The 13,658-nt window shown below is 42.8% G+C and overlaps 1 protein-coding gene across 1 annotated transcript in view; it reads right to left on the bottom strand.

Moving 5' to 3' along the window:
• Window positions 1–798: 798 nt before the first annotated feature.
• LOC125723229 (guanylate-binding protein 1-like) overlaps window positions 799–13,658 on the bottom strand; it is a 63,428-nt gene continuing 50,568 nt past the window's right edge. The window contains exons 14-17 of the mRNA XM_048999639.1: window positions 5,917–6,117; window positions 2,116–2,218; window positions 1,465–1,658; window positions 799–1,313 (exon numbers count right to left, since the gene is read on the bottom strand). Of these exons, the coding sequence (XP_048855596.1) occupies window positions 1,188–1,313; window positions 1,465–1,658; window positions 2,116–2,218; window positions 5,917–6,117 (624 nt within the window). The 3' untranslated portion in view covers window positions 799–1,187. The remainder of the gene's footprint in view (window positions 1,314–1,464; window positions 1,659–2,115; window positions 2,219–5,916; window positions 6,118–13,658) is intronic.

Here is a 13,658-nt window from a genome sequence, read left to right as displayed (position 1 = left end):
ATCATGTACCTTGCTTGTGGTCCGATTGTTTTCGCCTTGTTTTAAGCCCTACGATGGCTCCCAAGCATTCTACATCTTCTAAGCCTTCTTGAAATAGTGAGCCTAAGCACCCGCACCATTCAGGAGATGGTAAAACTCCTGGAAATGTTTCGGGAAGGAAGGCGTTACGTGGATGTTGCTCGCCATTATAAAAATTTTTCATATTTTTACATATTTCATTATGTATACAGAGAAAGATATGTGCACATTGCATGTGTTTAAAGCGTGTGGGAGGGATACTTTAAGGCTTAAACTATAAAAAAATGTTTTTTTATATGGTCTTTCTATATCATGGATTTTCACCTGTCATTGATGGGTCTGGAATGCATCTTCGACGATAGGTGGGGGTTCACTGTATTGATATATGATCAAGAACACTGAAACAAAAACTTTCTACATTCAATAAGTATTATGATAAAATGGAGAAAATGCTGTTTCACTTCACATAGCTTTCATCTTCTGCCATATATTAGAGCTCAGCATGCAAATGCAAATTCAGAAGTCAGTTCCACTGTTTATCCTCCATCAAAAGTTCTGTCTATCTGCAAATTCCAAATCATGGGATGCCGGTAACCCTATGCTGGGCTACCAATTTGTCATCTTCTGCTGTCAATCAGAAATCTATGTGCTTCATATTTATGTCCTCACCAAAGTGCTCGATTCGTTTAACCAGTGGCCACCATGCGTATTAAACAAATGGTTATAATACCAGCCCAATATAGCTGTCCATGACTGTAAATTAAAGCTGACAGTCCACACTTTAAGCACATATTCATTGTTTTATTTCAAATCCATTGTGACAATTTACAGAGACAAAATAACAATTAAAAGTAAAAATGTTTCACTGCCCATATACTTACATTGCATATTATTTTTACTCAAGGGCAGTCATTTCTACGTCAATGATCAGTTTCTTTTTCATTGGCAATTATCTTTCTCTGTAATTCATTAATTCAATTAATTAATTCATAAATTTAATGAATTATGGGTATTACACTATGCAGATATACTTCAACTGAAACAAGGATAGTTTAAAGTTCAGAAATTCTATTCTATAATCTGTTCTCCAGAATCATTCTTTGAAAAATTAACCTTGAAAGCTTCATTCCTTGGCCTTTTTTCATTTATTTATTTTATACAACCTTGCATTAGGAGATAGCACACACCCCCCAATCTTGGCTTTGCGCTTGGCTCTCACGTTGCAGCTGGTCAATCTTTCTTTGCATTTTTCTCTCATATCTGTCAAAGCCCCGCTGCAACATGTCATTCTGCTCCTGCAACGCAACAAAGGGGTGACATGGTTGGTCACGGTCTAACATTAAAGATCATCAACATAAAAGCAACCTTTTCTTCACTGGACCCACATCCTGAGTATTTATTAATGGGGAAATAGGATACAAAGTCAGAATTATAATCAGATGATACCCTCAGCTTTTGCTGAAGAACTCGTTCATGTTCATACTGCATATCTCTGCGTTCCTTCTCAATTTTTTTCATCAGCTTTCTGTTCATTTCTTCTTGTGCTCTCTTCACATCCTCAATTCTCCTCTCCATAGCCACCTTCTCCACTTCTACAGCCTTTGCTTTCACCTCCAGCATCTTAGCATGGGCTTGTTGCTCTAGAATGGAGAACAATTGTCATGGCACCACAGTCTAGTCTTACATGCACCTATAGATGCTTTAAGCATTATTCATCCTCATTCAGTTTCCATTCTGAAAGTTAGAATTAATCATAATTTTTTAGAACAGTTTATATAGCCCATGTTTCCTCTGAATAGCTAAAATATTAAAATATATCACATATACATTTCATACCGTGTCTATCATGTGGTGTACTCAAATTAACAGAATATAAACACTATACTTAAACTACATCAAAATGCATCAACAGTCAGTATCCTGAATGAAGTAAATGATAGCGTTTCAGATTGTAACAGACTGGGCATTAATCCTTTTATCTACTCTCTATGTGTTATGACAGCCGGCAAACAAAATTTACTATAAATTATCACTGGAACTTCACAGCCCACATATAATATTATGGTAACATCCAGAGCTGTTTAATGCCTCTCTCACCTTCTATACGCTTTTGTTGTTCAGAGAGACTTCTGTCTGCCACCAGTATCGTTCTGCCCAGTTCATTGCTTTTAGCCAGGTATTCTTTCAAAGCCTGTTCTGCCTGAAAAACCAACCTTCTTATGGACTGGCAATGTTTACAAGATCTACTTGTACAAGTCAAGCTATCATAAAAAAAATTTGCATTTTCTAAATGCTAAAACATTCTAGTTGGGTTACATTTATTAGTAGTGCACCCTTACACCAAGATTAACAGAAATGTATCCATCCATCCATCCATCCATCCATCCATCCATCCATCCATCCATCCATCATCTTCCGCTTAATCCAGGATTGGGTCGCGGGGGAAGCAGTCTCAGCAGGGAGGCCCAGACTTCCCTCTCCCCGGCCACTTCATCCAGCTCCTCTGGGGGGATCCCGAGGCGTTCCCAGGCCAGCCGAGAGACATAGTCTTCCCCGGGGTCTCCTCCCAGTGGGACATGCCCGGAACACCTCACCAGGGAGGCGTCCAGGAGGCATCCTAATCAGATGCCCGAGCCACCTCATCTGGCTCCTCTCGATGCGGAGGTGCAGTGGCTCTACTCTGAATGACTGAGCTCCTCACCCTATATCTAAGGGAGAGCCCAGCCACCCTGCGGAGGAAACTCATTTCGGCCGCTTGCACCCGCGATCTCGTTCTTTCGGTCATTACCCATAGCTCATGATCATAGGTGAGGGTATGAACGTAGATCGACTGGTAAATTGAGAACTTCGCCTTTTGGCTCAGCTCTCTCTTCACCATGACAGACCGATGCAGCGCCCGCATCACTGCTGACACCGCACCGATCCGCCTGTCGACCTCCCGCTCCATTGTTCCCCCACTCGTGAACAAGACCCCGAGATACTTAAACTCCTCCACTTGGGGGAGGACCCTATCCTCAACCCGGAGAGAGCATTCTACCCTTTTCCGGTTGAGAACCATGGTCTTGGATTTGGAGGTGCTGATCCTCATCCCAGCCGCTTCACACTCGGCTGCAAACTGTCCCAGTGAGAGTCAAAGGTCACGGTCCGATGAGGCCAACAGAGGTCATCAAACCGGACACCCTCAACGCCCTGGCTGCGCCTAGAAATTCTGTCCATAAAAACTATGAAGAGAATCGGTGACAAAGGGCAGCCCGGACGGAGTCCAACCCTCACCGGAAACGAGTCCGACTTATTGCCGCCCATGCGGACCAGGCTCTGGCACCGGTCAAACAGGGACCGAACCGCCCTTAAAAGGAAGCCCGGTACCTCATACTCCCGGAGCACCCCCCACAGGACTCCCCGAGGGACACGGTTGAATGCCTTCTCCAAGTCCACAAAACACACTAGACTGGTCGGGCAAACTCCCATGAACCCTCCAAAACCCTGCTGAGAGTATAGAGCTGGTCCACTGTTCCACGGCCAGGGCAAAAACCACACTGCTCCTCCTGAATCCGAGGTCCGACAATCTGGCGGACCCTCCTCTCCAGGACCCCCGAATAGACCTTACCAGGGAGGCTGAGGAGTGTGATCCCCCTATAGTTGGAGCACACCCTCCGGTCCCCCTTCTTAAAGAGGGGGACCACCACCCCGATCTGCCAGTCCAGAGGCACTGCCCCCGATGTCCACGTGATGCCACAGATGCGTGTCAACCAGGACAGCCCCGCAACATCCAGAGCCTTAAGGAACTCCGAGCGGATTTCATCCACCCCCAGGGGCTGGCCACCGAGGAGCTTTTTAACCACCCCAGCAACCTCCGCCCCAGAGATAGGCGAGTCCACCCCCAAATCCCCACACTCTGCTTCCATATCGGAAGGCGTGTTGGTGGGATTGAGGAGGTCTTTGAAGTATTCCCTCCACCGACCCAGAATGTCCCGAGTTGAAGTCAGCAGCGCACCATCCCCACCATAAACAGTGTTGATGTTGCACCGCTTTCCCACCCTGAGCCGCCGGATGGTGGACCAGAACCTCCTTGAAGCCATCCGGAAGTCGTTTTCCATGGTCTCGCCAAACTCCTCCCACACCCGAGTTTTTGCCTCAGCAACTGCCAAAGCCACACCCCGCTTGGCCTGCCGGTAGCCGTCAGCTGCGCCTGGAGTCCCACAGGCCAAAAAGGCCCGATAGGACTCCTTCTTCAGCTTGATGGCATCCCTCACCACCAGCGGGTTCGGGGATTGCCGCCACGAGAGGCACCGACCACCTTACGGCCGCAGCTCTGGTCAGCCGCCTCCACAATGGAGGCGCGGAACATGGCCCATTCGGACTCAATCTCCCCCACCTCCACCGGGATATGGGAGAAGTTCTGCTGAGGGAAGGAGTTGCAACTCCTCCTGACAGGGGATTCCGCCAGATGTTCCCAGCAGACCCTCACTATACGCTTGGACCTGCCAATAAGTATGCCCACCCCCGCTCGGCGCCTCTCCCCGCAGGCAAATCCAGAGTGGAAGAGGGTCCAACCACCCTCAAGGAGACTGGTTCCAGAGCCCAAGCTGTGCGTCGAGGCCTTTGGCCGCCGCCCAGCCTGCATCGTCCCCGACCCCTATGGCCCCTCCCATGCGTGGTGAGCCCATTGGAGGGGGGACCCACGTGCCTTGTTTGGGCTGTGTCCAACCAGGCCCCATGAGTGTAAGCCTGGCCACCAGGCACTCGCCCTCAAGCCCCACCCCCAGGCCTGGATCCAGGGGGGGGCCCCGGTGACCCGCGTCCGGGCAAGGGAAATCGTGGGTCCAAAATCTATTTCTTCATTGGAGTCTTCTGAGTCGTACTTAGTCTGGTTCCTCACCCAGAACCTGTTTGCCTTGGGTGACCCTACCAGGGGCATAAAGCCCCAAACAACATAGCTCCTGAGATCACTGGAACACGCAAACCCCTCCATCACGATAAGGTGTTGGCTCCAGGAGAGGACAGAAATGTATTTTTTTATAAATATCTTCATAGTAACGCTTACCTTACCCCTATTCGTAATATCAGTATAAATTCCAACTACAATGCAAATGCTTTCCAGTAAACAAGTGACATAATTAACACACATATTTGTCCCAAGAAATCAGGTGTAATATGAGGAAATTAGGAGCGTGCACTAATACGACACATTGCTGCATCCACCACAAGACAATCAGCCATGCGGCAGGTGATACCTCAGCACCACACTAGTTCTAATGGAATGGAACAGAAGTTATTCCAGTGGCTGGAGTGATAATCCTACGACCAAACCCCAAAATTTTCCTGTAAGTTGGAGGACCTGCTTGCAGGGCTGGATGTTGGGTAACATTGTACCCTGGGCAAAGCAATTGCAGGTTAAGGGCCTTGCTCAAGGGCCCAGTGAACTAGAATCAGTCCTGGCATTCACAGGATTTGAACCAGCCCCCTTCCGACTGCTGCACAGATCCCCAGCCTCAGAGTCACCCCTCCCTGTAATAAGCTAGCTGTTACACCCGGCTCGTCTGATCCTCCCGTGTGCCACGCCCCCTCATTTACCTCGTGTGAAAGCCCGATTGCAACCAGCTGTTTACAGTTTTACTTGTTTAGTCCTGTGTATTTAAGTCTACGACTGAATCAGTTTCCCCAGATCTCTCATTGATGTTCATTGTTCTCTGTCCTATATTTCCCCCGGTTTTCCCTAATAAATCCGTCTGTTTGGATTCCTGGCTCCCGGAGTTGCTTCCTCACTCCCCGCTCACGCATGGATTGCAACACTAGCCAGTAATGCATATACCTTAATGGATTTCTTAACTGTACTTTGTTCGAAATTTACGGTTGGTATGTTTACTTTATTCGGCGAAAATTGCATAGTTTTTGTACCTTGATGCCTCTGCCTTTTGTGTTTCTGTACTGGAAAATTACATTTTCCAGGTCTTCCTGGAAGTACTGATAACCACCTGATGTCAGGTAATAATCTGGCTTCAAAGAAGCCCCTAGTTGCATCAGCAGATCAGTGCAGTGTTTCAGGGAGAGCTCCTCGTTCTCCTGACACTTCTTATCATATTCATTTCTTACAAGATCCTGTTGACACAAGAATCAAAAATCCACAAAAAGAACTTTTCATACTTTCAAGTATTCAAAGTCACATACAGAAAATCTTTGCTATTCACATGTTTGGAGACTCAGTAAAGTGTTTCTAATTGTAATAATATTAGTAAAAATAACACATTCAATGCTTCCATTCCTTAAACATCAGCTTTATTTATCCTAGGTTTAAGTGAATCAAGGAAAGTGAATGAAGTATATTTAAGGTGCCTACGAACCATGAGTTGTGTTTGGAAACAGCGATCATCATCTTTGAATGAGCGATCAACGAAAAGCTGCAGCGCCTCCTTCAGGCAGATTTCATGGACATTGGAAAGCTCCTCCTGTGTCTCGGTGTGTAACACTACCCTCCCGCTCAGCAGCCGCTTGTAGAGGCTGTGTGCCTCCTCAACTGCTTTTGAGTTTTCCATCTGAGCTAGAGTTACCACCGTATTCTCCAGACAAGGAACCTTCCCGCTTTTAATGGTATCCACATACATCATCACCAGCTTAGCCAGCACTGAGACACACCGCATCATGAAATGGAGAGAACCAAAGAGATGACATTTTATGGAGAGGCGTAGAACAGGTCAGTTAACCTAGACAGGGTTCTGTGTAGTGGTGTAACAGACTGTAGTTCATACATAATCCATACAGTTACATTTTACATGAACTGCTTATAATGTTTTTATAATGCATTTGCAGAACATTCAGTGCACCTTCATAATACATTTGTAGAATATTCATAAGCAGCATGTAAGTATGATTATGCAATTATAATGTTTCTTATTGATGTATAATAAAGTTGTTAAGGTATGTTAGCATGTTAAGGTATACTTACATGCTGATTATGAATGTTCTATCAATGTTCTAGGGACCTGGAACTTATCCCAGGCAGGACGCTAGACCATCATAGAGCATATAAACAATTATACACTATTAACTCAACTAAACACACCAGTTAGCCTAACTTTGCATAAATAATTCAACAGTTATTTTTGTGAGCACTTCGAACTTACATCTCCCAGTGACTATAATTCCTCCTTTCATGGTTTTCACCTGGGAATTTTCAAGCACATAACTGCAGAACTCTGTAGCTTGCTTAACAAACTTTTCTTCCAGGTCAGAATCACTCAGCTGATCAATAATCTTAAGCTTTTCCTTGTGGACAGGTGTATCGAAGACGAAGCACTTTCGACGGGGAAAGTACTTCCGAATACATTCTCGGGCACTGTTGCTGGAGGTAACATTTATATGGCAGCCTTTATGGGAAAAAAATAAATGAGAAACATATATTTGAAATGATTAAAAGAGAAGAGTTTTTGTTCTAGAAGCCCCAGATAAGTATCTGAAGATTGCACGTTTTTATACCACACCTTACAACAAATTTACTAAGAAAATTAAGCAATAACATACTCGTCCTCATGCGGTTGTATTCCAGTATATCACAGCTGTGATTCGGTCACAGGCAAAAACCGCAGGCAGAGTGTCGAAGATAATCACAGCCGTGATATACCGGAGTAGGGCTGTTGCGATTAGTCGATGACATTAACGCTGAAAATGCGTCGACATCAATATAAATTTTAAACAGATGTATCATTTAAAGAAATAATTTTCATGAAATTATCATAATGAATTCTAAAATGCTTCAATTCATTATAACAAATGTTTTCCTTTAATATTCCTATGTAATTATGAGAGTAGTTCAAATTGCAGCTTATTCACACTCAAAGTTCTGCAGGGGCAGTAGCGCTATGCCCGAGCACCTGAAAACACATCGGCGCTATTCTAGACCACCAGAATAAGCAAAAACCACCGTAAGTGTTGTTAATGTCTATTAAATTACCATTAGTACGGACATACCATAAGACCATAAAAGTTGTATTTTGTTCAGGCTAAAGGGGCTGAGCCTTTTCTTCATAACATTTGAAGGAAATAATCTACCACCACAGTTGACCATAAAGTCTAAATACACACGTAATGAGGCACAAAAACGCTTTATCATAATGCATAATGCACCTGTGTTTTACTGATACAAATTCAATCTTGTCCTTTAGAACAAAAGTAGCTAGCCTGATTCATTGCTAATAAAGTCTTCCCCATATGACAAACCACAAGCATGCCTGTTGAAATAAACTAGAAAGCCACTAGCTACATAATAGCTAGTGTATAGAAAGTTAGCAAGTTAATGCACTTCTAGAGCACAGCACTGCAGTTTTTTAGTCGCTCTATTTTTCTGTCATATACTGACATTTAGTGAGCAATATAGGCCTATTTTACTACATGTTTTACATTTAGGCAATTTGCACGGATTACCAAAGCAGCTTAATTCTTTCCTTGCCCTGCTGCCAAAGATGGTGATAGGCTGTATTTAAAAGTCTGTGAGCCTGGCAATGAAGGTTCTTAAAATTACATTTGATTAAGTATTTTAAATATTTTAAATGTATAAAACACAATCTCTGAATTATCTCTGATTTTGTTCCTTCCAGCAAAATACAAATGACAAAATACTCAAAATAAATAAATATGTATTTTAACTGAAATACTGCCCATCTCTGCCTGTAAGGAAATGCTCAGAACACACAACGTACCACTTCTTCACATTACCGTTATTCAAGTTCAATTGATGGCTTTTAGTGAAGTTTTTCATTGGCTTTCTGGTAATTCTTTGGTTTCTTTGACTTTTACAAACCGAAGGTATACAAAAGAGACTTAGATTTGGGATTTTCTTGCTGCTGTTACTATACTCATTCCCCGGCAAAATGACTGCCGTCTTGTTTACATGTATGTGTACAGTACGTACTTTGGACAATGATGTCAGCTTAATACAACCCATTGAGGGTGAAAATACAGACGCTCCTCTACTTACGAGTGAGATATGTTCCGAACGGCCATTCGTAACTTGAAATGTTCGTAAGTCGTTACTGAACATCATTTTAAGGGTATATGCAAGTAAACAGAACTAGGATGCCGGGAGTACGCACGCTACGCTGCAGCGCGGCGGGAGTGGCGGCCAGAAGTCATACTAGGTCGAACTGGTGCGCAGAAAAAAGAAAATTTATGCCTCGGACAGGAAACGGGAGCCCAATTAACACAATTTGGACTTACAGTCCTCTTCGCCATATATTTGAAAGTTCGTAAATAGAGGAGCATCTGTAATGTCCGTATAATGCCAAGAAGCCGGCATCCCTTATCTAAAGCACTGCAATAACAAACGCTTTGTTGTTGTCAAAATAAAATTAGGAAAAAGGAAAATTAATCACTTACAGTAATCAACCAATTGGTAAAATAGTAAATAGATTAATCCATAGAAAACAGTCATTAGTGGCAGCCATATATTGTAGTACAACCGCATGGGTTTGAGTATGTTTTTTGATTTTATACAACAGTTCAACGGGTCTCCGCAAAAAATAAATAAAAAACAGTTACCGCCAGCCAATTCTTGCCTGTTGCCAATGCAAACACTAGTTCTCAACTACTTTGCGTCACAAAATAATTTGCGAAATATGCATGAATATTTCTCTGCTGAACTTTGGCACATTTACCCAAGGCTCCCTTATTCAAATTAGATAGCTGAAACCTTCAGTTGCATGGTTCCAAACGTGTAAGCTGCTAACATAATTAGCAACTATGCTTTTGAGAAACGTAGCGCGGCTCTGATTTTATTATTTTTATTTTGTGCTGCAACTACACGTCTTCCATTTTTGAACGAACAGAGAACATGTAAGTTGCATCATTTATGTGAATCATAAAAGTGTTTTTAGTGCAAATCTTATTTTCATATCCATACTATTTTATGACATGTATTTTGAGAAACATAAAAAATTAAAAAGACTGCTCTGTAGTCATCCAAAAAAAAAATATCATAAAGGCAGAGGAAAATGCTAAAAGACCGACGGTCTTACCAACAGTTTGCACATGTTTATAAAGACACATTTTTACAATCAAAATTAGAAAACATTTGTAATTTAGTCACTGCTTACCCCAATTTGCAGTTATGCATTAATTGACGAGATGTATTTTTATAGTATTTCCTCAGTGAAAACTCACATAAAATAAATGGTTGCAGCTACTGAATCAGTGTAAAGCAAACTCAGACATGTATTCTTGTTTGTAGAAATTTTCACGTGCTTTTTTGACCCAGTAACAACTACAGGGTTACTGTATTGTTATATGAATAGCGCTATTTGAAAACGGGTGGGCGATTAGGTCAGCTTCGTGACTCAGACACTCAAGTGCAGTTATACTCTGATAAAAGTGCTCAGAGAAGACCTCTTGTCCAATCAGATTTCTAACTGTTGTATAATAATGATTAAATATTGATACCTTTAAGTATAGAATCCACGCAAAAATACTGTTAGTTGCTTGACTATTTCACTGCATATGTGTGGTTTTGATTTTAGCTGAGATCTCAATTGCTAAGATTATAAAGAGATGAGTTTTAAATTTGCTAAACCTGAAAAGCAAAAGGTTTTTATTATCATTAACACTGTATCTGAGATTGTGATATATTGTGAATATCATAATCAAATTCATATTGTGATATTTACTTCTGGTTTCTAACCTTCAAATCCAAAAACATTCTTTAAAAGAATGTTATCTAAAACTGAGTAACAATTCTAAAAAAAAATCATTGTTCCATTCATGTGTACTATAGACTTCATGGAGTAAACAGTGAATGGCAGTGTTATGCATTTACCAGGCTTCAGCTTGAGGGAGTTCTCCAAATATTCATCAGCAGTTATGGGTTTCTCATCAGCCTCAAGCTCCAGGGTAAAATCTCTTACTGCCCAGATAAAGGAGGGGAAGAAGCGGACAAACTCAGCTGAAGCATCAGCTTCATCCTCATCACTGGACTTTACCTTGATGTGTTTTGTCAGCTCAGTCACATATCTGTTAGATGCTGCAGTTGAGGAAGAAAATCTAGAAAATCTATTTTCAGTGGTGAGAGATGGCAAGGTCAGCATGTTGAGCGGAGAAACCTAGTAGATTCAGGTAACAATTCTATTAGATTGAGCAAGAAAGTGACAGACAAAGGAAGCAGAAGCATCAAACTACAGCATGTTTCTCAAATACAAGAGTATCAAAGTCAGTGTAGGGAAACTCCAAGTATGTGATCATCAGAAGACCAAATCATCTACTGCCCATGTCCACTTTGTGCCTTGACGTGAAAATGGAACACCATTGACCATTGAAACTATTTTCATAAGGATATTTTTAGCACTTACAGAACCTTTGTATATTTAATTAGCAACAATTATGTAATTGGCAGAGAGTAAGAAAAGATTCATTACACAGGTCTGCAACCAAAAAAACTGCATAAGATTTTTTGATTGTTTCTTATAGATTTTTACTCACTGAAACCGGGAAAAATATTTTTAAAATTCCATCTCGTCAGGTTTTCTTGCAAAACTCGTGTTTTTAGTTTAATTAAGCGTAACATTTCCCTTTTTAAACTGAAATATGGTTTCCTATTCTTGAGTTAAAAAACCATATCCAATAATGATTTCTTACATTCATTTAATATTTCTAAGAGACTCAAGAGAAATACAAATAGAAAATGCGAGGAATTGAGAGGGGTCAGTAGGAGGGGGGGTGTGTTGGGTTTGGCAGTGTGAGGAGTTCAGATGATCATGTTTCAACATGCTAAGTAAGTTCCGGATTTTGCTTGCTGTATGATCCGCACTCAGTTTACATCCTGCGTTCAATCGTGACTGTGCACTTCTTTTAGTTCTGTATCATGGCTCCAAGAGGTTGTGTAGTTTCTCCAGACAACTTTTGTTTTATTTGTGGTGAATACACTGTTAAAAGTCAACAAAGTAAGTGATTTTGTGAAGAAAGTTTATCTTGCTTACTTCAAGTTGAAACTTGGGGATCCAGACAAACCATGGGCTCCTCACAAGGTGTGTAGAAGATGTGAGGAAGATCTCCGTTTGTGGTTTAAGGGTAAGAAAAACTCATTTCATTTTGGTATTCCTGTGATGTGGCGTGAACAGCAAAACCACACTACTGATTGCTATTGTCATACCCGGCTCCTACGATCCTCGTATGTGCCACGCCCCCTGATTATCCACGTGTGCTTCCCTGATCGTACCCAGCTGTGTCCAATTATTTTCAACCAGTCCTGTCTATTTGAGTCCATGTCTTACCAGAGTCCGGTGTCTATCATTGATGTTAGTTAATGTCTGATGTTTCCTGCCCTGAGTCTAGAGATTAAACCCCATTTTCCCATACTTTGCCTGCTTGCCTGTTCCTGCTCGCTCGCCTGCCTGCACGCTCATCCAGTGATCGCGAGCGAAGTGTAACAGCTATCTCTGTTCGGAAGATGTAAGAGGCTTTAATACAAAAAATACAAAGAACATGTCTTACCTAAACCATAGTTCAGCTATTCGTCCAGTGCCTCATACCTCAGAAATACCGGTTCCACACCCACCTTCAAGTTTGGTTGATATCTGGAGTGATTCTGAGGATGGAGACACATTTCCTCACTAGGACAAATTTATCTCAGATGTTTCTCCAACCATTTTATCAGCGCGAGCTTAATGATCTAGTTAGAGATTTAGGCCTTTCCAAAGATGGAGCCGAATTGCTGACACCTAGAACTTTATTCTCCTGGTACAGGCACCGAGAGAAGGAATTCACTCAGTTTTTCTCCAAAGAGGGAAATCTTGTTTTTTGTAATGATGTTTAAGCAGGGACGGATTACGGACCGGGCCAGCGGGGCCGCTGCCCAGGGGCCCTTGGGGTGCAGGACTTACCGCACCCTCCCACCCATCCAACGCCTTCGCCGCTTCATACCCCCAGCGTGAACAGGCGGGTCTGTTGACCAGCGCCTCCATGGCTGCAGGACCGGATGGCTGTCTGTCTCTGCTGGACTACCTCCACCACCCCTTTTCCCTCACCCGTTGCAAGTCGTGTCATTTTATGTTGTAAGGTGTAGTGATCATGTGCTTATGTTGCTGAGGTGTCACCTCTCTCTCCTCATGTTATTATGTTTCTTTCTTCTCTCTTCCCCTGTCTCCCAACCGGTCTACCCCCTACTGTGACGTTTGTGTATATGTATGGTCGGGTTGATGGCCAGTTTTTTCGCTGGTACTCGTAACTAGTGACATGGTATATTGCAACAGCAATAAAGGATTGAATAAAAACAAAAAAATAAAACAAAAACAAGCAGGGGGCCCGTGGGGCCCCTAGCCCAAAACAATTTGCAACGCTTATCAACAATGTATTTTCGTTTGTCTATTTTAGAGGGCCTACATTCTTTGATCCTCTGCCTACAAGGGCCCCTGACCCTATAGGGAGGGCGTTTGGCTGCCAAGGACCCTTGAATTGTGGTGGTGGTGGTGGGGGGGGGCCTTCGCGAACGTTTTGCCCAGGGGCCCACACAACCCATAATCCGTCCCTGTGTTTAAGGGCTAATGAAGTGCTTTGACATAGAATATGATCCATCTGAGTGGCACCTTTGTGGAGCCTTCAAAACACTAACCATGTTGTTGGGCCAGCAGGCAGGTTAAACAAAATATCCCTGCTTCCTATGC

The sequence above is a fragment of the Brienomyrus brachyistius genome, unplaced genomic scaffold (assembly GCF_023856365.1).
Source record: "Brienomyrus brachyistius isolate T26 unplaced genomic scaffold, BBRACH_0.4 scaffold46, whole genome shotgun sequence".
Classification (NCBI taxonomy): Eukaryota; Metazoa; Chordata; class Actinopteri; order Osteoglossiformes; family Mormyridae; genus Brienomyrus; species Brienomyrus brachyistius.
The sequence above is the reverse complement of the archived record's forward strand: the minus strand, read 5'-3'. Positions and strand labels throughout refer to the sequence as shown.